The 24,716-nt window shown below is 38.8% G+C and overlaps 1 protein-coding gene across 2 annotated transcripts; it reads left to right on the top strand.

Annotated features, from left to right (window-relative positions):
• Positions 1 to 311: 311 nt before the first annotated feature.
• Positions 312 to 20,963, top strand: cdc16 (cell division cycle 16 homolog (S. cerevisiae)). Of its 2 annotated transcripts, XR_009066425.1 has the most exons (19): positions 312 to 493; positions 634 to 688; positions 2,002 to 2,099; positions 2,253 to 2,291; positions 4,120 to 4,257; positions 4,714 to 4,873; positions 7,564 to 7,658; positions 7,833 to 7,966; positions 8,033 to 8,112; positions 9,432 to 9,481; positions 9,561 to 9,634; positions 9,736 to 9,861; positions 13,849 to 14,001; positions 14,082 to 14,145; positions 15,252 to 15,313; positions 15,388 to 15,523; positions 17,768 to 17,858; positions 20,320 to 20,811; positions 20,939 to 20,963. XR_009066425.1 is itself a non-coding variant. In XM_057853214.1 (18 exons), the coding sequence occupies exons 1-18, from the start codon at positions 446 to 448 to the stop codon at positions 20,571 to 20,573; spliced, it is 1,857 nt and encodes a 618-aa protein (XP_057709197.1). In that variant the 5' UTR covers positions 312 to 445; the 3' UTR covers positions 20,574 to 20,893. The 2 variants fall into 2 exon arrangements, 1 of the variants encoding a protein (XP_057709197.1); XM_057853214.1 differs by lacking the exon at positions 20,939 to 20,963 and having other exon boundaries at positions 20,320 to 20,893.
• Positions 20,964 to 24,716: the final 3,753 nt, after the last annotated feature.

Below are 24,716 nucleotides of genomic sequence, written 5' to 3'. Positions count from 1 at the left end.
TTTTTTTTTTTTTTTTTTTCAGTTTTTGAATTTTTGTGGGTTTTTTTCTGGATTTTGCGGATTTTTCATTGTTGTTGTTGCCGTTTTCGCAGCATTTGGTTGACCTTTTATCAGGGAAAATGAATGAATTCATGAATTTATTCATTCATTCATTTATTCATTTTCCATTCAATAAATAAATGAACAAATAAATAAAATACACACGTACATACTATTTTAAAATATCGTGAAAAATACATGCTACGTATTTAAAATGGAAAACGTGAAAAATGGTTGAATTCAACAGGAACCATTCAGCGGAATCGCTTTTGTTTCTTGTCGACGGAGTTTAACGAAGCAACGGGAGCGCCAGTTGAAGGCAAAATCCGCATATTTGATTTCATGCGTCGCTTAACCATGACACGTATTTGATATTTCGGCTACCTGCGCAAAAATACAATTTAAAATGAATCTTGACAGACTTCGCAAGCGAGTGCGGCAGTACATTGACCAGGTAACGAGAATGCTAAGTGTTTTTAGTGCCTATGTAAGCTAGAGTTAGCTTGCATTCAAACCTAGGGAATGTTGCAAAAAATAGGATTATGGACAGCCCTATGTTATTCGTTTTGAGTAATTGTATGTGTGTAATTACAGCAACAGTACCAAAGTGCGCTGTTTTGGGCTGACAAGATCGCATCTCTTTCCCATGGTAAGTGCCAAGTTGATTAGCTGGTGTTAATAAGGGCATTAATATTTTTACCAAATAACCTGTATGAATTATAATTTGGCTACGTACTAGCCTAATTCCCAAAGAAGTAGGGACGAACTCATCTCCTAGCAATGTATGTTTAATATGCTGATTCTTTAAATAACATTACTAAGGTACTGTATCTCATATCAAAACCAATGTAACCAGCAGTGTTGTTTTGGCAGCCCTTTTAGTTTTCGTCTTATAGTCTTTCGGACAATAATACTTATTAGTGTTAGTCATATTATAGTCATTTCAAAATGTGTTTGTCTTGGTGCAGTTTTTGTCGGCGAAAACTCACTCATTTTGCCTAGGTTTAGTCGATGTTTATTCAGTGTTTTCGTCTGTAAAATTTAAAAAATGAATAAATAAAGGTTTCCAACTATTTCAAATGAACATTGACAGACGAGCACATATTTTAGATTCTACAAGCATCAACAAATAGATCATAAAAAAAATATTTTCAATTACTTAGACCCACCTGACGCCACAAACTGTAAAAAAAAAAATGTCCGACAGTTAAAGAGGACGCTCACATAACGGGAATGCTATGCTAATGCTACGAGTTACATTTAATGTGTGATCATCACTCTGCACAGACCTTTAGAGGCTAAAACAACATTGCATAATCTCTCTTGCCAAGATAAGAAAACAAATCTTACCGTGTGCGTTTCATAACAAACAATGGGGAGACTGGAGATTACACTGGTGAGTTGGAGGGATGCAGCACGTCACAGGAGTGACACAAACAGACACTACTACAAAGCAGGCTAACTATACATAAAATGTCACACATTGTGAGCATGTGAAGAAAACTATGGCGCATTTTCGTCTGGTTTTCGTCTCGTCAGACAAAAACTGGCATTTGTTTCATCGTGTTTTAGTCTCCGAAGACCCGTTTTTAGCTCGTTATCGTCTCATCATCGTCATGAAAAAATTGTTCGTTGACGAAATAATTTAGTCATAGTCATCGTTGACGAAAACAACACTAACCAGAATGTTGAATTTTCTATACATAATTGTATGTATGTGGCTTTAAATAGCTTCAATGGAGTGTCGTTTTCGCCGATCTTAACAGATGAACTGTTCATATATGAACATGTATTGATATATGAACATGTATTGTGTGTACCTTGAATGATGTGTGTATAAACTGAATAAACTAAAAAAATAAACTAAACCGGTTCATTGAGTCAACTCCGACGACCACTCCTGTGGCTGTGACATAACTTCAAGCAATGACTTTGTGTTTTTCTCTTATTTTTGATGTACAGAAGATCCACAGGACATCTACTGGCTTGCACAGTGCCTTTACTTGACATCGCAATATCACAGAGCCTCGCACGCGCTCCGTTCCAGGAAACTTGATAAGGTATTTCAATTTCCGCATCTCATTTTATTGAAGGTCTGAATATTATACTGTATTACATTCATGAGGATGAAAATTGAGTTTACACTTAGAATTATGTCTTGAAATGAAATGTATTATTCATTTGCATTATGCTACTTGTTCTTTTTTATGCAGATGTATGGAGCTTGTCAATATCTTGCCGCACGGTGCCACGTAAGTTGCTTGGACATGCTGAGGAACCTCTAAAGTCAAACCCAACAGTGTTTTTTTCGTCAACGATGACTATAACGAAAATATTTCGTCGGCGAAATTTTTTTTTGACAATGACGAGACGATAACAAGTTAAAAACGTATTTTGGGAGACTAAAACTTAACGACACGAATGCCAGTTTTTGTCTGACGAGACGAGAAAGAGACAAAAACGCACCATAGTTTCTGTCACATGTTCACAGTGTGTGACATTTTATGCGTAGTTAGCCTGCCTGGTTGTGTCACTCATGTGACATGCTGCGACCCCCCAACTCACCAACTATTTTAGTGTCCTCTCCAGTCTTCCCTATGAGACACACACGGTAAGATTTGTCTTTTTATCCCGGCAAGAGAGAATATGCAATGTTGGTTTATCCTTTAAAGGTCTGTGCTGAGTGCTAAATGTAACTCATAGTGTTAGCATAGCGTTCACGTTAGCATTAGGCTATTGCTAACGGCAAGCGTCCTCCTAAACTCTCGGACAACTTTTGGACAAGATTTGTAGATGCTACAATATGTCCTCGTCTGTCAATGTTCTTTGGAAACGGTTTCTTATTTTTGGAGGGAAATGTTCCATTTTTACAGACGAAAATATTGAGTTAACGTCGACTAAAAATAGAAGAAGACACATTTTGAAATGACTAAAATATGACTAAGACTAATAAGTATTATCGTCCAAAAGACGAAAACTAAGACGAAAATTAAAATGGCTGCCAAAAACAACACTGCACAACATACAGATTTGCTTTGATTTTAAAGCGTTTCTGCAATTCTGTTTAACTGAGGACAACCAAGGTACCGTAAGGTCTCAATACTAGAGGCGTGCAAAATTTCCGATTCTTAGATTACTCGCGATTCAGCCGTAGAAGATTCGAGAACGATTCACAAACATCCAAATTCCGATTATTGAATTCTACCAGGTAAAGCGGAAATAAAACGCAGTCAGCGCAGTTTTCGGGACGCAATGAGGAACGGACCGAGAGTAAATATCATTGTGCAGCCAATGCCGCTAGGTAAAGAAAAAACAATAATACCTTACTGCAGCCGTCAGCTGCTACAAACAGCGCCCAGTTGCTAGTTGCTACAAACATACGGCAACATACGGCTATGATAGATATCACATATATCTAGACTAGATGTAAATGACAGACTTTCCCGCGCTGGTAAACAGGCGCCATCTTAAAGCAGTAGACTTCTCTAGAAGGCTCTGTTGTAGAGAACCTAATTACTTTATATCTAAAATACCCCTAAATCGGCAAAATCTTGACTTGAATCTATCTTTAAATGATGAAACAGTTTTAAAACTTTCACATGTCGAAAGTAGACATGAGGGAAATTATGGAATAACGGGCGCAATTTTTACAACTTTAACAGTGGATTCACAACATTAAATTAATTGAATGTAGTTGAAAGCTGCTGATACAGAATGGGGACTTCAGTATTTTATTTACTGTTTTTAACCGGTAACTTGATACTAAAATAGTAGTTTGGTTTATTTAGCCTGAGAGGATTTTTTGAACAATTTTGGAACAAATATACAAAACATTAAAAAAAAAAAATGAGGGTAGGGGGGCATCAATAATCGATTTATTAATCGAATCGGAGTCTCTGAATCGTAATCGAACCGTTGGGTGCCCAAAGATTCCCACCTCTACTCAATACTGTTTCTTTTGATAGACAGTATATCTGCCAATAATTCCTTATTGTATATGGTTGTGTTTAACTGTAGAACTTTCACTGTAATAAAAACGATAATGATACGGGATGATGGATGTTTTACTGTTTGCTCTAGTATGCAGCAAAAGAGTTCCAGCAGGCCTTGGATATTTTATCAGAGGAGGCAGGTTGTAAGAAGCTACTGGAAAGAAGCGTGAAGGAGGAGGCCGGGACACCTGAGGCAAACAAGGATTGGGACATGTCTGCTGCATCCGTAAGTCATAAGCTGTGTGTACCAAATTCACAAATAAAGTATTCACGCTTGTAATTTTGAAGGAACTCCAGTAGGGCTGCATGATTTTGATGAAAACCCTACTCAATGCGTGACAAATATTGCAAATGGATTGAACCGGAATTTTAAACGAAATAAGTAATTACTTTTGCAAGAGTCTTGCATAGTCTGTGTTGACAAAAATGAGAAAACATACCCTGAATTGATGGAGAGGCATTGTTTAAGTGACTTGCTCCATCGAGTGTTAACTTAAAACTGTCAAAGTTCAACATAATGTAGGCTGAATTCAAGCTTGGGCAGGCTGTAGTCAATATTTTTTATATAATTTGCTGCATATATTTTTGCTGCAGGCCAATAAAATCCGAGCTTGTTGATCTGTAGTTTGGACTAACTGTTGTATTTAGAGTAGACTCCATTTGTGTTAATACTGTATAACAGATTAGGAGCTCCATTTGCCTCCTGCGTGGGAAGATCTACGACGCCATGGACAACCGCCCACTGGCCACCTCCAGCTATAAAGAGGCCTTAAAACTGGATGTCTACTGCTTTGAAGCCTTCGAGCTTCTAACGTCCCACCACATGCTAACTGCTGAGGAAGGTAAGAGCTCTCAACCCAAAACTACATTGGCACATCCTAAAACATATCTCTATTGGTGATGTATTGTGATTTTTTTTTTTGGACCAAAAACTTTCCATTAAAGTCCATTGAAATTCGACTGGGACCCTCGATGCCGTTGACGCTCATGGTATATATCAGAGTTTTTCAACCGGTATGCTGTGAGAGATGGTCAGGTGTTAGCATTTATTTTACGTAAATATTGCAAACTATTAGGCTAGTCTCTAAGGAAATTTGCAGCCGCCATATGTAAACAAAGAGTTTTTCCGTTGAAAATTCTTGTGAATAAAAATTTAAATCCCTGAATTATTATTATTTTTTTAATGGAATTTTATTGTCATCATCATCGGTATCATGGACATTCATTGACAATTACAAAATGTGATATGATTTGCCCGAAGGAACCGAAGAAGACGACAAAGGCGGACGAGATGAAGCATATGCTTATGTTTCCCGTCCCCCATACAACTAAAGACGCACATTCAGGCATGGAACATACATCAAAACTGTAAAATAACACAGTCAACAATCTGGGTTTAGTAACTAAGCGTCCAGTCAAAAGCTCGATTAATTTTAGGGCGTACAAGGTTATGACTTTGTCATGTCCCTGACGTTTTTGCATCTGTTTACTGTGGAACATTTTGTTGTGGCTATGTGTGTGACATGTTATCACAGCTGGTGTGAGTAGCGATTCAAAATGCTTTTCTTATAAGTCTCTTAAGATACATTGCTGAGGTGTACATGGTATGGACACCTTTATAGACCCTATCCACGTGACGTCACAACTCCTTCCTCCTGACTGGTGCCGCCCAATTGTCCATCAACACATCATGTTTACCTGTTACGGCTACGTACATTCCTCCTATTTACGACGTGTTTTTCTGCTCGTTAACATTAATAATCAAAATGGTGAAGGCGTGTGTGGCGGTCGGTTGCAATAACAGAGAAGATAGACGGAGAAGACGGAGAGACTTGAAGTTCTACCGGATTCCGAGAGACCCGGAGAGAAGAGAGCGAGATGGGCTGCAGCAATTCGACGAGAAAACTGGGCTCCAAACGATTACCACAGATTATGTAGTAGTCATTTTATATCTGGTAAAATGCATTTAATATATATTTAGAGTGTTTTGGGCTGACAACCACAATTAAGATCATTGCTAGGCTAATCGCCGACAACATACACGTATGTATGTAGTGAGAGTGCTATCGTTAAACCATATAAACATTAAAAGCCCTAACTCCATTGACAAACGACATGAAATACATTAGACTTGACAGTGGATGTTAGCAATAACAAAAGATTTTGAATTGAAAATTTCGTAACTCACCTTTCCAAGCACAAGATAGATTCCTGCCGAATTTTCGTGGACGAGGACCTGTTTCACCCAACCAGCAACGAAGTATTTATAAGCCTCCAAGCTCTTAAAGTTTTTCAAACTTTCGTGAGAATAGGCTGATTTTGTGTGGACAAGATAGTTGTACATATCAGGGTAGCTAGCAGATGTCAGGCAAATACGGCGGAGACAGCGGGTCGAAAAACATCGATTTAGGCATCAAATATGGATCTGGCGAATGGATAAACTGAAGCTTTTCCACATAAAGCCTTTTATGCAACGCATCAAGTGAGTTTACGGCATCCGAAAGCACCGGGTCTTCCATGAAATGCATTATAAATTGCTCGATCAATTGAGACCATTGATAATACAGACACAAAATGACGGACAAGGGGGCGGAACCATACAGCGAGCACGTGATTTTGTGACGTCGGTGGGTAGGGTCTATAGGTATGGACATAAAACAGTCTTCGATTCTTGGTTAAAAGGGGGGAAAAAAACATGCGGTTACCATTTATTTTAGTTAAATATGTTGAAGTACATTGCTAGTCTATTAGTGAATGTAGCTAGCGGCCGCCCTATGTAAACAGAGCTTTTCCAGTGAATATTCTTTTGAATAAATGCTTAAATCCCCTAATTCTTTATAGATATGGACGTAAAACAGTCTCGATTCTTGGTTAAAAGCAAAAAACCTTGCAGTTAGCATTTATTTTATGTAAATATGTCAAAGTACAATGCTAGTCTGTTCCTGAATCTAGCTAGCGGACGCCTTGTGTAAACAGAGCTTTTCCGGTGAAAATTCTTGTGAATAAATGCTTAAATCCACAAATTCTTTATAGATTTGGACGTAAAACAGTCTCGATTCTTGGTTAAAAGAAAGAAAAAAAACGTGCCATTAGCACTTATTTTACGTAAATATTACGAACTATGATGCCGATACAGTAGCGGCTAATTTCTCCCATTGATTTTTTTCACAACGTTTCAAAATGCATGCATGGTACGCAAAATATAATCATTAATTTGAATCCTCGGACAAATCACTCCTGGGACAATCCTTCCTGTTTGTATGCAGTACAGCTTTCGTACCTTTTCAACAGAAATCTGGCATTAGATCGCTGCGTGCGTGTTCGTGAATAGCTCCTCTTGATGTGGGCGGCCCCCTACTTGAAGGCGAGGCGCAGTGCATGACCGATCTGACTCGTCAATACCATGATGAAGTCTATGTCCTCCCTTAGTTTAAATTTTAGTCTTCGATTTTTGTTGCCATATTTTGCCATCTAAATAAACATCGCAATCCACAATTTGCATTAATTGTCATCGTTGCTCATTGTGTAACAGAGAAAGAATTCCTCGACTCGCTGCCGCTGAGTCAGCAATGCACAGAGGAAGAGGAGGAGCTGCTTCATTTCCTATTTGAGAATAAGTTAAAGAAGGTACCTATTTTTATGAAGTCAAATGTATAGGAAAATTTAGTTGTTTTTATTAATATTTTAGGATTAGCGTTAGCATGTTGTTAGCAACTCTCTGGAACATTAACTGTGTAATGTAAACATTATAGTAGGTCAGCATTACCCTGAAGTGTATCCGCTTATCTTTTGTCTTGGTAGTACAATAAACCCAGTGACCTGGTGGTGCCCGATATGGTCAACGACCTGCAAGACAACTTGGACGTGGTGGTGTCCCTAGCTGAGAGGCATTATTACAACTGTGACTTCAAGATGTGTTACAAGCTGACGTCCACGTATGTTAGTTTTTGTTTGGCGGTCACATTGCCTTTAGCTCACTTTTACATCTTTTGTTTCTTTAGAGTGATGGTTAAAGACCCCTTCCATGCTAACTGCTTACCGGTGCACATAGGAACTCTCGTCGAGTTGGGAAAATCAAATGGTAACGTATGCCGCCTCAGATGTCAAGCTTGAACTCACTTGAAGCACAAAAATGAGGGAGTGAACATCACAGAGAAGTTAGCATTTGTTTGTGCTAACTAGAGCTGAAACGTATACTCGAGCAACTCGAGTAACTCGAGTTTAAAAACTGATCCGAGTAATTTTATTCACTTCAAGTAATCGTTTATTTTGACAGCTCAAAGCATCACGTTTTGCTCGGACTACTTTTAATGTGGGACAATGCGCTGGTGTCACGTGCGTAGAGGAAGAAGCAAAAAAAAAAAGAAACATCAGCCGACAGCTGCTACAAACGACGCCGACGTTGCTAAATACTAGCCCGCACGATGCTACGTTGATAGCAGGTAGCGTCTGATGAGTCTCATAGAGATCACATGTATGTCGAACTCGATGCGACATGACAGACTCGGCCGCGTCTGGGCAGCGTTAGTAAATAGCCGCCATCTTAAAGCAGTAGAGCGCTAAGCGCTAATTAAGAGCACTAAGCGCTAATAAATAAGATTAACGTTACTGTCACTAGCTCACGTAACGTTAGCCCTGCGGAGGGCTAGGTTTCTATTAATTATGACCACTGTCGATGCGTGGCTAACGTGTCTTACATACAGGCTTTAACATAACATAGCGTTGTGGAGTGATGAGGGTGTAAAATAAAACCTCAATAATGCTAACTATCAATTTTAGCTCAGTAGTCATTGCTGGATAAAACACCAAGTAGCACTGGTCCCTAATGTGCTCCAATACAGCCTGTATCATACATTTATTTTGAACACTGCAAAAACTCAAAATCCTATCAGGATTTACAGTTTAGACTAACCTTAAACTTAACTAGAACTTAAAAAAGGCTTGACACAAATAGAAATTCAATTGAAGCACGTGGGAAAAAATCATAACTTTTAAGTGATGTGTGTTATCAAGCGTAACATCATTTTTAGGTATATATATATATATATATATATTTTTTTTTTTTGAAGATCTAAAGGTTTTTTGTGTGAAAGCAGTGAATTTGTCTTTTTTTTTTTTATTCTAGTTACATCTGAGATGCAATTGTTGGCTATTTTCAACAATATACATCGAAAATAAAGACATTGACTGAAAATGATTCAAGATTAGATGAAATGTCTTGTTTTCTCATGTATATTTATAATTGCTCTTCACCTAAAAATATATTTGTTTTATCCGATTACTCGATTAATCGATAGAATTTTCAGTCGATTACTCGATTACTAAAATATTCGATAGCTGCAGCCCTAGTGCTAACATATTGATTGTTTTTTCATATGTATGCATGTGTTTTTCACGCAGAGCTGTTTTATCTATCACACAAACTTGTGGACTTGTATCCCAACAACCCAGTAAGTGTCACTCCTTCCATACCATTTTGATATGAGTACATTTATTTGCGCTGCTAAGCTAACGATAATGCATTACCAGGTATCCTGGTTCGCTGTCGGCTGCTACTATCTCATGGTTGGCCATAAAAATGAAAACGCACGTCGCTATCTCAGGTAAACATATTACCAGTCCACGAGAAGAATGTTTTTTTTTTTTTTTTTTTTTTTTTTTTGGGGTAAGGGGGTGTCAAATCAATGTTTGACTTGTCCTGTAGCAAAGCCACCACTCTGGAAAGGACGTATGGTCCCGCATGGATCGCTTACGGTCATTCCTTCGCCATGGAGAGTGAGCATGACCAGGCTATGGCTGCTTACTTCACAGCCGCACAGCTGATGAAAGGGTATGTTGCGGACTCAAAAATATATCTCTGTATTTCCTGAACTACCATCCTAGGCGAGTGTTGGCATAATCATGATTGACACATTAAAGAGCACACATGGCATCTGTAACACTACATTTAAACTGTTGACTAAAGCAGTGTTTTTCAACCTTTTCTGAGTAACGGCACGTTTCTACATTGGAAAAAATCTTGCGGCACACCACGAACCAAAAATGTTCCAAAATTACTTTCTGTGTGATGAACACGAAGACGATATCCTGGCAGGAATCCTCGTCAACAGCTCTCAGTCTCTCTCTGTTATTTTATTTATTTTATTTTATTTTTTGCAGTTAGGCTTGAAAAGCTCAATATGATCAGACAGGGGGACTTTAGCAATGTCTTTAACCGCATCAGGGCCGAGCATCTGGCTGACAATAGCTTTACAAGCAGGTAGTATTAAGGTCTCTGCCACAGTGGGGGACTGTTTTGATTTAGCAACGCAGGGTTACTGGGTTTGAGGGCTTTCTCATTTACCTGTGTAGTTTTTCTCAAAAATGTTGCCTGTTTCTCTGTTTTCACAAAGGCGAACAAAATAGTCCATCGACTGGTTTTGAAGTGTTTCGTTTGGAGATGACGTTTAGGATAGCTGCTCGTGTCGCGTTCAAGAACCGCTCGGATTTCTAGTAAGCCTGAACGATATATCGTTTAAACATCGCCATCGCGATGTGCGCGTGCGCGATAGTCCCACCGCATGCACGTACGATAGTTTTTATTTTTTTTAATCCACATACGCCTTGCTTTCTGATCTGCACAGCCTCACACCCTCCCTCTCCCAGGCCTTTGTTCCTCTCAGTCACTGCAGCACTGTGGTCCACTTTGTCGTGGACAGCAAGGATGCTGATGGCGAGAAATCTGAGCATTTCTTGAATGCGACACGAGCAATACTTCACTCATCTGGAGACGACTGCAACTTTCTATCCTTCCTTCCTACTGCAACTCTGCCCATCGAATTAAAACAAAACAAAACAAAAAAAGCGATATAGGATCATTTCTCGCAGCACACCTGACGATCTCTCACGGCACACTGGTTGAAAAACACTGATCTAAAGCAGCTGAAGATGTTAAACATGGCCGCTTACTACAACATGTCATAGCAAAACACAAAAGGAGTTAAAGCTGAATTTGAGACATCTCTCCAATCTATTTAGTTTAGCTAATACGATCAAAACTGTGACGCTGTACAGTGTTGGCCAAAAGTATTGGCACCCATGCAATTCTGTCAGCTAATGCTCAATTCCTCCCAGAAAAGGATTGCAATTACAAATGCTTTAGTAGTAATAGCTTTATTTAATTTGCTTGCAATGAAAAAAAAAACACACGCAAGAGAATGAAAAAAATAATAATAATAATCTTTTTTTTTTTTTTTTGCACAAAACTCCAAAAATGGGCTGGACAAAAGTATTGACACCCTCAGCCTAACACTTGGTAGCACAACCTTTAGACAAAATAACTGCGAACAACCGCTTCGGGTATCCATCAATGAGATTCTTACAATGCTCTGCTGGAATTTTAGACCATTCTTCTTTGGCCAACTGCTCAAGGTATCTGAGATTTGAAGGGTGCCTTTTTTAGATCTCTCCCAGGTGTTCTTTGGGATTCAAGTCTGGCTACTTTAGAAGTCTCCAGTGCTTTCTTTCAAACCATTTTCTAGTGCTTTCTGAAGTGTGTTTTTGGTCATTGTCCTGCTGGAAGACCGATGAACTCTGAGGGAGACCCAGCTTTCTCACACTGGGCCCTGCATGATGCTGCAAAATTTATTGGTAGTTTTCAGACTTTTTAATGCCATGCACACAGTCAAGCAGTCCAATGCCAGAGGCAGTAAAGCAGCTCCAAAACATCAGGGAACCTCCGCCATGTTTACTGTGGGGACAGTGTTCTTTTCTTTGAAGGCCTATTTTTTTCCCGTTTTTTATGTTTTGGGTCAGAAGTGGGGTCTTCCTGGGGTATTCTACCATAGAGTCCCTTTTCATTCAGACGCTGACAGATAGTATGGGTTGACACCGTTGTACCCACGGACTGCGGGACAGCTTTAACTTGTTTGGATGTTAGTCGGGGTTCGTGATCCACCATCCGCACAATCTTTTGTTGAAATCTCCTCAATTTTTCTTTACCGTCCACATCTTGGAAGGTTAGCCACAATGCCGTGGGCTTTCCACTTATTGATGACACTGCGCACGGTAGACACAGGAACATTCAGGTCTTTGGAGTTGGACTTGTAGCCTTGAGATTGTCCATGCTTCCTTACAATTATTCTTCTCAAGTCCTCAGACGGTTCTTTGGTCTTCTTTCTTTTCTCCATGCTCAATGTGGTACACACAAGGACACAGGTAGAGTCAACTTTAATCCATTTTAACTGGCTGCAAGTGTGATTTAGTTATTAGCACCACCTGCTGTGTGCCACAGGTAGGCATGTGCCGGTTACCGGTTTCACGGTTTACCGTGGTGTGAAAACGTTGCGGTTTCAAAACCACTAAAATTTTCCGTCAGACCGTAGTGCGGTATTCGCTATTTTTCATGTGTCAAAAATGCAGCCAGAAGTGGCTTAGCGCGGCAGCGCTCAGCCCCTCCCGTTTGTTGCTGTGTGTGAAAGTGACGCTATCGGCTTGACAGCCAGTGAACCCAAAAACAAATAAACCAAACTTAAGGCGTACTTTTCTTCAATTTATTGAGCTCTCAGATCATGGTAAGTGGAATATACAAAATTAATACATTTAAAACGTTGTACAATTGTATTTTTCAATGTGTGAGTAGCATCAACAGATTAGCACCATGAAAAGTTCGCCAAAAACAAAACACATTTTCCTTTCAAATTCAGTATACAAACTAACTAAACGCTTACAAAGACGAATGTTAGCCTAGGCTTAGCTGCGAGAGCAACTTCGTCGAGTTTTACAGCCGCAGAGTGAGAAAACCAATTTGATTCGCTTGAATGAAAGGGAAAAGGAGATAGCATCAAAGATCGCTACTTGCAAAAGATGCTCTTGCCCTAAGCACAAATCCACGTTCGCTGGATCAAGGAGAGGTCTCACTCCCAATGTTTTTTTTTGTTTTGTTTGTTGAGATGAAACCTTTCCACAACAATATTTACACTTTAAACTAACTTATACATTTTTAACTTATGAACTTATGAATTCTTTGTTTTTCAACACATAGGCGTGACATGTAGACTACAGCTGACACAGTGGCTGAAAATGGCAATACTTCACTTGAGCTTTTCCGCCCTCAAAAAAAAGTCCTGCAGTAGAATTTTTAAAAATTTTTATTCAGAAGTGTTTTTACTTTTTTATGGAAATTATTTTGTTCCTGCTCTAACCTTGAGCAACTTGAGCTGTGGCTGTGGGTATAGTCTATAAGTTATATTTATTTTAATTTTATTTAAAATATATATTTTTTTTTTAATTGATAATTTTAACAATATATTCATGTTCCAATTTGCAACGTTGCAATGTTCTGAATTTTTTTTTTTTTTTTTAAATCCTGTTCAATGGAAAACAAAAATTTAACCCATACATCTCAAAATAACACATTTTGGAGCTATAATTGCAATACCGTGATCCCGTGAAACCGCGGTATTTTTGCCCATGGTTATCGTACCGTCAAAATCTCATACCGGCACATGCCTAGCCACAGGTATGTAACGTGTGCTGTTACACAAATTAGAGAAGCATCACATGATTTTTCAAAGGGTGCCAATACTTTTGTTTGGCCCATTTTTGGAGTTTTGTGTACAATGATAATGATTTTTTTCCACTCTTTTTGTGTTTTTTCATTGTAAACAAAGTAAATGAAGATTTTACTACCAAAGCATTTGTAATTGCAATCATTTTCTGGGAGAAATTGAGCATTATCTGACAGAATTGCAGGGGTGCCAATACTTTTGGCCAGCATTGTTGGCGATACATTCAAATTACTTCCTAGTTATTTTGATACAGACTCTTTGGTTTCCAGGTGTCATTTACCAATGCTGTACATTGGCCTGGAGTACGGCCTGACAAACAACTCAAAGCTGGCCGAGCGCTTTTTCAGCCAAGCGCTTAGCATCGCTCCAGAGGATCCCTTTGTCATTCACGAGGTGGCAGTGGTTGCCTTTCAGAATGCAGAGTGAGTCAAGCGCTCCTGTCGTGAATTTAATTAAATGACAGTTACGTTGTTGAGACCTGTTTGCACATATGCTTTTGCAGCTGGAAGATGGCTGAGAGGTATTTCCTTGACGCCATGGAGAAGATCAAAGCTATCGGAAATGAGGTAGCTGCATTAATATTTTAGTATATAACATTTTCCGCACTATAAGGCGCACCTTCAATGAATGGCCTATTTTAAAACTCTTTTCGCATATAGGGCGCGTCACATTATAAGGTGCAGTAATAGTCGTAGTAGTGGTTGGGGTTGCGGTATTCATTCACTTGGTGAAAAAAACAATGTCATATCACTGAAATGTTGCTGTTCATACTGTAACTATTGACATGCAATAGTAAATTTTAATAACTTCATTCTGTAAGTATAGCCAACACTATTGATTGAATGGGTCGTCGGTGATTCTCATGCGTGCGTATGTCGTTTTTTTATTGGTATGCTAAGCATGCACCATTGACACGCGCTAGCTTAGCCACTCCGGAGCCCTGAAACTAACAAATAGCTAACAAATTGCACAGAATTTGTTGAAATCAACTCCACTAATTTAACCCCCGCGAACTTTAACATTAAGCCTGATGTCAAAAATTCTGGATTTGCCCTTTAAATTCATTTATAGCAAAGTCAACTACATCCAATGACACTTTTCAGCAATCTCCGGCCATACACGGGATTTATAAAATGTAGTAGTAGTGGTTGGGGTTGCGCTATGCATCCCCTAGAGGGAGCTGTGCTAAAGACAATGTCATACCATGATTAACCAATATTGATCCATGTATAAATCGCACCAGATTATAAAGCGCACTGTTGTTTTTTGAGAAAATTGAAGGCTTTTAGGTGTGCATTACAGTATATTGCGGAAAATACAGTCATCAACATTAATCATTCTTATGGATTTCTTTTTAATTGTAATTTGGAAATTGTTGTTCGATTTGTTTGTACCTCTTCATAATTAGGAAGTTGTTCATTTTAATGTTACTGAATTGTAATTGTGTATAAAATTTCATCTTTACCATTATTTTTGACAAAACTAATTTTTATTTTGTATTGGAATCTTTTTAAATAACATTTTTAGTCAACGTTGTATTCTTTTATTCAACATTCATTGTTTAATGAACTAAATTGGCTTTATTAATACTATTATTTAAAATCAAATCAAATTGCTATTCTTTTGAATTATTTCACAACTGGCTAATGTTTTATGACTCCATGCATTTAAGGTGACTGTAGACAAATGGGAGCCTTTACTAAACAACCTGGGTCACGTGTGTCGCAAACTCAAGTATGTAACACGACCTATGTTGAATTTTCCCAATGAATATAGGTTTATTAAATATCTGATATGCATATGTGCAGAAAATATGACCAAGCTTTGGAGTACCACCGACAGGCGCTAGTGCTGATTCCCCAGCACGCCTCCACTTACGCTGCAATAGGATATGTACACAGCCTGATGGGTGACTTTGAGAGCGCTATCGACTACTTCCACACGGTAATACTTTTTTAACTCACTGGCCACTACTTAAGGGCACATTTTTTAAATGATTTTTTTTTTCTCCTGATAAGTTCAGGAGGAGGGGGGTAGAAGGAAATGAGACAATCAAATTATGTAGAAATATATAGATCAATACAAACTGGTTATACAATCTATAACAAGAGCAATATAAGAAATTCCTTCCCCAAGCAAAATGGGTAACGGGTAAATAATATTTACTAGGGATGTACCCGATCTGAAATCATTTCATTTTTAGAAGATCAACACAATCCCATCACGGTGCTGCGTAATGGCTGCCAGTCAGGGACCTGGCAGCCTCAGTAACAGGGCAGTGGGTCACACAGTTTTGTGTCCCCTCATCCCTTCCCTGAAGGCACGTTAATGGGGGTGCAGATGGTCCGCGGGACCACCCTGGGTGGATGACGGCGGCTGGAGCTGAGGGAGGAGGGATGGGCTGCGGTGGCCCTGATTGGCTGGGGAGGGGCGGCCCCCGCGCAGCATTTCCACTTGTCTTGTCTATCACACGTCTGATGGGATTCTCGCATGCCTGCGTGCAATTCAACATAGGATTAGCGATCAGGCAGCATAGAATAGGATGTTAACGTATCCACACTTATAAGTGATTCACATAATATTGGGTTCTACACCTCACATTTCTGATTTGTGTACGCACCATCTAAATCATATCTCTGACTCCCCCACCCCCTCCTTTCTCTCCTCGGTCATCAGGCCACCCACATGATGTCAACCGGAAATACAATTAACAGTTAACGATAGCACTACTATATTGATAGTGTAAGCGTATTTCATACTTCCATGTGATACATTAAAACTCTTCACACTAATTGGACTCTAAAATTCCAGCTGAAGGTTTTAAAAATAAATAAATAAATAAAAAGATTGGAATCGGGTGAAAAAGATCGGGTTCTTCCAGATATTTTTTATTTATTTAAGGTAGGGCTGTCAGAAATTATCGCGTTAATGGGCGGTAATTATTTTTTTTAATTAATCACGTTAAAATATTTGACACAATTAACGCACATCCCCCACTCAAACAGATTAAAATGACAGCAAAGTGTCATGGCCACTTGTTACTTGTGTTTTTTGGTGTTTTGTCGCCCTCTGCTGGCGCTTGGGTAGGACTGATTTTATGGGTTTAAGCACCATGAGCATTGCGTGATTATTGACATCAACAATGGTGAGCTAGTAGTTTATTTTTTTGATTGAAAGTTTTACAAATTTTATTAAAATGAAAACATTAAGAGGGGTTTTAATATAAAATTTCTATAACTTGTACTAACATTTATCTTTTAAGAACTACAAGTCTTTCTATCCATGGATTGCTTTAACAGAATGTTAATAAGGTTAATGCCATCTTGTTGATTCATTTTTATAATAAACAAATACAGTACTTATATACAGTATGTTAAATGTATATATCCGTCTTGTGTCTTATCTTTCCATTCCAACAATAATTTACAGAAAAATATGGCATATTTCATAGATGGTTTGAATTGCAGTTAATTACGATTAATTAATTTTTAAGCTGTGATTAACTCGCTTAAAAATTTGAATCGTTTGACAGCCCTAATTTAAGGTAATGATGAAACTATGATGTGCAAGGATATAGTCAAAAGAAATAAAGAAATGTTATTTTTTGTTCTACGCAACTTTTTTAAAAGACGGGGAAGAATTGTTTTGAATGTTTTTAATGGCTACAAAAGCAAAATAATTAACTCCTTCAGACCCGCATTTTTTCTGCTTGGCAAAAAAAAAAATCTTTGCTGATTTTCATTCTACTCAAATACCAGAACAATGTGCGTTTTTTTGGTCGGGGATATTTCATGCTTTTATTGGATGTTTTTAATATTAATGTTGAATTATTTTTAATGAGAAATGAGCACTTGCGATTGCCTTTTTGAAGTTGCGTTTCGTCCCAGCCATTTTCAAAGAGCCAAAAATGGCAAAGAGGGCGTGCTCAGGTCTGGACGGGTTAAGATGGTCAAGGACGTTTTCAAAAGAAACAACAAAAAATGTATGTTTTGTCACATTGATAAATTGTCTTGGTATCGAATCTGTACTCTCTATCGGCAGATCCTCATAATCAGGTGACTTGGACTACGGTGCAAAAATATGTGATTGGGACAACTCTAATATTTATTAAATATACATGGGCTTGTTATAACTTTTGTTTGACTTTAAATTGCTGAAAGGTTGTCTCTATCCCCTCCCGCATTTCAGGCACTTGGGCTGAAACGAGACGACACGTTTTCCGTGACCATGCTCGGCCACTGCATCGATATGTACATTGGTGAAACGGACGCCTACGAAGGTATGTGGCAGTGTTAATGAAAAAAATAAGTTACCAGTTAGGAATTACCCTAATAAGGTGCAGCTGCGTCTAAGTCGCCACCTACCAAATTTGACACGAAAACGGCATTTGTTCATAGATAAGCCGTGATGACGAATACAGCGAGTCCAAAGTAAACACCACAGACTGTTTATAAAGAAAAGAGTATCGTCTTACATTTGGTCATAGACGCACACAAAGGAAAGTTAACCTCACACCCTACCATGCGGCTGCACTCAACCTGACTGCACATTCGAGGCCATTTGTAACGTTACGTGCATGCGCAGAACCGCAAAATTGCCATTTCTGACGGGGTTCAAAATCTGACAGAACACCCTGAACTAGGGATGTCCCGATCCAGGTTTTTGTACCAGGTTATCTGTACCGATCCGATACCGATATTGTTTTGCACTTGCGATCCGATACCGATACTGGCCGATACCGATACTGGCCTATCTGAGCATGTGTTGAAGTTTAAAGTTATTTAGCCTCCTTACTTAGTTGTCAGACTCATGTTGAAAAGGGTTTTAGTACCCTTGATAACAACTAGCCAGCTGAATTAGGTGAGTTGGAATAACACACAACGGTTGGTAACAAGAAACTGACCTGTTTATTCAGTGACAAACACAATACATTATAAATAACAAACAGAAATGGCATATTCAGTTAGTAAAACGTGCAAATAATATTGTGAACTGTCTTAAAAAAAGCAAAACACACAAACAACCTGTGGAAAAAACCACAAACCCCCGAAGCTAGTAGATGCTTTTAATGTTTCGTGCATTAGTTGCAATAATTGTATAAAAAGCCTCTCAGGTTTAAATAAACGACTATTTCAGTATCAAGTTAACATTTTAAAACCGTAACTAAAATACTCAAGTCCCCATTCTGTATCAGCAGCTTTAAACTACATTCATTTAATTTTGCGAATCAACTGTTAAAGTTGTTAAAATTGCTCCCGTTATTCTATAATTTCCCTTCTGTCTACTTTTGACATGTGAAAGTTTTAAAACTGTTTTGAAGACAGATTCAAGTCATAATTTTGCCGATTTAGGAGTATTTTAGATAAAAAGTTAATTAGGTTCGCTTGGAAGGTTCACAACAGCCTACTAGGGAAGTCTCCTGCTTTAAGATGGCGGCTGTTTACTAACGCAACTAGTTTTCCATACTTCAATGTTGCTTATGCCGTCGAGTCTGTCATCTTGCATCTAGTTCTATATACATAGGATATCTATTAACTACAGTAAAATGATGTTGACGTAGTTAGTAGCAGCTGTCAGCAGCAGTCAGGTATTCTTGTGTTTTTTTATCCAGCGGCATGAGTTGAGCTAAAGCAGTGTGTTGAGCATTGGAATTACCCGGGTCTATGACTAGCATGATGTTTACTCTCGGGACGCAATGCGGTCCGTTTCTCATTGCGTCCCGAAGACCGCGCTGTGTATTAGTTCCACTTTACTTGACATATTTTAATAATCGGAATTTGGATGTTTGTGAATCGTTCTCGAATCTTCCAAGGCCGAATCGCTCAAGGATGTAATGACGGCTGGGCATGTTGTACTGTGGTTATAAGTGTTGGATGGTGCGTCTTTACTCACAAGCGATAACGGCTCGTCATCCAGAATGAATTCTCCGGCAATAACTCTTGTTATTCCCTGGGCTTTGGGACTGTCGAGTGCCAGTTTGTCACGCATAGCAAAAGTTTCTGCCAGTGTTAGTTGCGTAGGACCTTTGTTTTTGTCTTCGGTTTTCTAAACATACTCCTCATATTGTTTGTGGTGGTATTTCGCTAAATGCATGATTAGGTTGGTTGCATTAAAACTTCTTACAGCTTTACGACCACGCTTGAGTTAATTGTGGCATATGTTCCACTGTGCCTCTTCGTCTTTGTCTTCCTTTAAGGTGAAATAATCCCACACAGCTGACATTTTTACCGATAGTCCCTCGGTAAATTGGGAGACGGTAATGTAAATGTATTGTGTTGAAGGTGTGCCGTAAAATGCGGACCGGATTTTAGGGAAACCGAAGCAAAAACTGGAATGGATTATGTAAATCGGTGCGCTGAAAAACCCAGACCGGACTTTAAAAAAAAAAACTGGATCGGAATTTGTCCGTGTTGGCTGATCCGATACCGATGCGCATTTTTTTGCCCATATCGGCGTCCGATCCGATCCAAATATCGGATCGGGATATCTCTACCCTGAACGCACCCTCCCATTGGGTTTCAGAATCGGCACCTTTCAAACTAAATTTCTCAAGCCTCCAGGGTTCTCCAGGTAGAACCAAAGGGCATTAATTGGAAAAATACTGAAATCCCAATTTAAACGGATTGAACGTCTACGACTGACTCAACTCAAGCTCAATATAGCTTGTTTATCTGTTTAGTAGTTGTTTTGTACAATATGTAGAATGATTTCTTGACTGTCTGTCTTATGTGCCTGGGAAGGCACAGACATCAGCGACAAGGTGCGAGGCAGTACCAACACGCAGACGCTGATGAAGACGCTCAACGCTACGGAGTCCTCCGAATCGCAGGCCTCGCCGCGACTGGAGGACGCCAGCGCCATGACGGTGGAGACGCCGCTGTCCGGCCAGGACAAGATGGTGCTGGACATGCCCCTGCGGCTCTCCCTGACGCTGGAGTGCGACATGTACGAAAGCGACGTCATGTTGGACACCCTATCGGACACCAGCACGTGATTTCAAAGATAGCAGGTTTGTTAGCCAAAGTGCGTGGCTTTAGAAGGCGGCAGTTCGCGTGTGCCTTTGTTTGGGGCCCTTTAACGAGACCTGGAGTTGGACGTGAGGACTCGGTGAAGATGCCTGTTTTTTTTCCGGGGTAGCAGACAGAAAATTCACCTCGCCACTTGAAAGAGTTGTCACTTTTTTTTTATTATAATTGCTCCTCCCGACAGTTCCTGTGGATTTTCATCATGATGTAAGAGATGCAACACAGACTTAAGTTCAAGCATGTCCATTTCAATAAATCATGCGTTTCTCTTTATTTGACTGGTAGTATATAAATGTTGAACAGCCAGTGTTGATTCTATTGTCCTTTGTATCAGGGATGTCCCGATCTGATCACGTGATCTGAAATCCGGACGATCGCACCATTCTTCTGAGGATCGGAATCGGGTGAAAAGAATTGGGTTTTTTAAAAACTGTACGTGGCGGAAAACACAGACAAGGCTGAAAAAGCAGTTTCTACTCTTGCACCCCTCTTTAAAATGGACTGCTGTATTTTAAGCCAAAACAACTGTTGTGTTTGATAGAACAATATGTCTGTATGCTGCCGTAGCAGATTCATGGCGCACTAAGCCTCCCAACTATTTTTAAATGGTCCGTTTTACCCTGAAAACCCCCGTTTGCAGATGTCATGCAACTGCTTTTCTTTCAACCTAGCCATAAAAAAGGTAAGTAATCGTATTTAGTATTCAAAATGTCTGTCATTTTTAGCTTAGAATCATGAATAAATGTCTAATATTTAGTTTAAAAAAAAAAAAAGATTAAAAAAATTATTCACTCGCATATTTAAAAACTTTTAAACAAGTGACGTCACAATGAAAAAATTGGCGTCTATAAAAAAGTCACGGATATCTACCTCATAACTATCGCTTCATTTATTTTTTTCATTACTGTCGCAGTTTCCCCAATATTTTAGCTCAGGGGTGTCCAAACTTTTTGTGAAAGGGGCCAAATTTGGTGTGGTAAAAATGTGGGGGGGCCGACCTTGGCTAACGTCCTTTACGGAGAACAATATATTTAGGTAAATTTTAGCAAGCCATTCTGTATCACATTTGCTTTATTATTTTTTGTAAATTAATAATTTCAACAATATCGCAACTAGCCTTTGTAGCGTTCTCTTTCGACTCTCGTGCTCTTGTGAAGTACTGCTGCTGTAATATCAAACTAGCTTCAAGTTGCTTCAATTTCTAGCTAAGTATCTTCCCTGTAATCTTGTACATGTCAGCGTGTCTTGTTTGGTAATATCGCCTCACATTGAACTTTTTAAAAACACAGACTGTCTCTTTGCAAATGAGGCAGACACATTTGTTGCGTATTTTAGTGAAGAAATAGTCCAATTTCCACCTATCCTTGAAGCGTCGGCCGTCGCAGTCAACTTTCTTTTTTTTGATGTTGATTGTCAACATCTTGGAATATTGGGAGTAAAGGGTCACACCGGGTAATGTTGCTTAGAGTGCTGCCGCCTTTTAGTGGGTAAACGAGGAGCAGCATTTAGTGTGTAAGCTGGTAGCAGTACTGCTGACCAATTTAGTCTGTGCAGGCCAGACGTTATTGATTTTATGACAGGCTGGGGGCCGAATGAAATTTGACCACGGGCCGCATTTGGCCCCCGGGCCGGACTTCGGACAGGTCTGTTTTAGATGATAAATAATCGATACAAAAACAAAAATTAAAAGGGTAAATATATGAAAAAGAAAATCAGGACCACTCCTTGAAGTCTGCAATTTCTGCATCGCGACCTGTTGAGGTGGTTGCAGCTCAACGTTTCATTTGTAGCAAAAATTGACGGAGAATAAGTTGTCTTTTAGCCAAAACTCGGCGTGTTTAATTTCCACTGACATGCGGATACATCCTCTCTCATTGCTGTCTTCACAGGCAATCCCACAAATCAAAGTAATCAAAGTCAAACACAAAGAAGTAATAAAAGTAGCTCTTTAGACAATTAAGTCCCATCCTGCCATCTTGTGGTGAAAAGATAATATGTCAAAAATAACAAGCAATAGGAACATTATTTCAACATCAACTGAGGACACATTTATGAATACAAAACATTTCCTCCACCATTTCTCTCAACACGACCCTTGTTATATTACCATGTTTCACTTATAAAATCCCCCCCAAAAACAGCTGTGGCCATTCACAGCTGTGTCTTGACATTCGGTGATACATGCGGAACTTCAAGTCATCATGTTTTCCGCCATATACAGATAGTTCCTGGGTTACAACTAGGGGTGTGACAAAATATCGAAATGGTGATATATCGTGATACTTTGTATGCCAAAAGGTTATCGATATGCTCCTGCCAAGAATCGAGATATCGTTTTAAAAAGGTGTCAATGTTTAATTTTTTTTTTTTTTTTTTTTTAATATGGAATCATGAGAAACAAACAAATAACAATAAAAACACATCTCTAGTAGCACCACCTCTGGCTTTTATGACAGCTTGCAGTCTCTGAGGCATGGACTTGATGAGTGTTCTTAATCAATTTGGTGCCAACTCTCTTTGATTGCAGTTTCTAGATCATCCATGCAGGTCGGAGCCTTGCCGTGGACCATTTTTTTCTATTTTCACCACAGGTTATCAATAGAGTTGGGATCTGGGCTATTTGCATGGCCCAAAATGACCTAATTGACTGCCATAGACGTTCAACTAATGAACTAATGTTCATTCGCTGCCACCCTACCAGTTCAAATGGATTGGACGTCTACTCGTGATACTCATTCCAATTAACACTAGAAGCTTGTTTTTCTGTTAATTAGTTGTTTTTTTAGCAAAACCCTATCTGGAGGTGAGAGCAGAATTACAGACGCCATGACTTTCATGACATATTATCGCGTACGTACCTTGTTTCGATCCAAAAACTCCATGTATCACCGAGTGTCAAGACACAGCTGTGAATGGCCACAGCTGGATTTTTGGGGGGATTTTATGGGAGAAACATGGTCATATAACAAGGGTCGCGATGCAGAAATCGCAGACCTCAAGGAGTGGTCGAGATTTTATTTTTCATATATTTACCCTTTTAAACATTTTTTTCTTCAATTTTTCTTTGGATCGATTATCCATCATCTAAAATATTGGGGAAAATGCAACAGTAACGGGAAAAAAATACAATTAAGCAATAGCTATGAGGCAGACGCTAATTTTTTCTTTGTGATGTAATTTGTTTAAAAGTTTAAGATATGCGAGTGAATAATTTTTTTAAGTTTTTTATTTTATTTTATTTTTTAAACGAAATTTTAGACATCAATTAATGATTCTAAGCTAAGAATGACAGACATTTCAAATAATAAAAACAATTAGTTCTTTTTATGGCTAGGTTGAAACAAAACCGGTTCCGCAACGTCTGTAAACGGGCGATTCCAGGGTAAAACGGACGAATTAAAAATAGTTCAGGGGCTTAATGCGCCATGAATCTGCTTTGGCAGCATATAGACATATTGTTCTATCAAACACAACAGTTCTTTTGGCTTAAAATACAGCAGTTTATTTTAAAGAGGGGTGCAAGAGCAGAAACTGCTTTTTCAGCCCTGTCTCTTTTCCGCCTTACACAAACAGACAATACATATCGATTTGACTCATCACAAACCTACAAAAATTGAACCAAAAACACCAAACTGAGGGGCAGTCCCAAAATAAATGCACAACAGATTCTTGGGCTTCACAACAGAAGGTACAGTTCTTATTGAACATTTTCACAATAACATTTCTAGCTGGGTAAGTTCTGTGTATCAAAGTACATCTGCTTCACAAAACAGTTGACAAAAAATTGACACATACAGATGCAATTAACACGGTTATATTATCATTGCTAAATAAAATAAAATAAAATAAAATAAATAAAAAACATAGTTGTTTAACATGTAAAATTGATATAGAAATGTCAGGGGAAAACATGTATTCTCATCAGTATATATATATATATATTTAATTGCTAATTAATCTTATTGATTTCAATGTATAATCTTTTACAAAGCCAAAGATGTTAAGCACATAGGGCGAACAAATGATGTTATAAATTCTACAGGACGAATGGTTTTATTACGAATTTCAAAGGGTTATTTGTCCATCGTCCCATCCTCTCGCGACACCTGCAG

The sequence above is a fragment of the Corythoichthys intestinalis genome, chromosome 12, assembly GCF_030265065.1.
Source record: "Corythoichthys intestinalis isolate RoL2023-P3 chromosome 12, ASM3026506v1, whole genome shotgun sequence".
Taxonomy (NCBI): domain Eukaryota; kingdom Metazoa; phylum Chordata; class Actinopteri; order Syngnathiformes; family Syngnathidae; genus Corythoichthys; species Corythoichthys intestinalis.
This window is presented reverse-complemented; position numbering and strand designations above follow the sequence as displayed.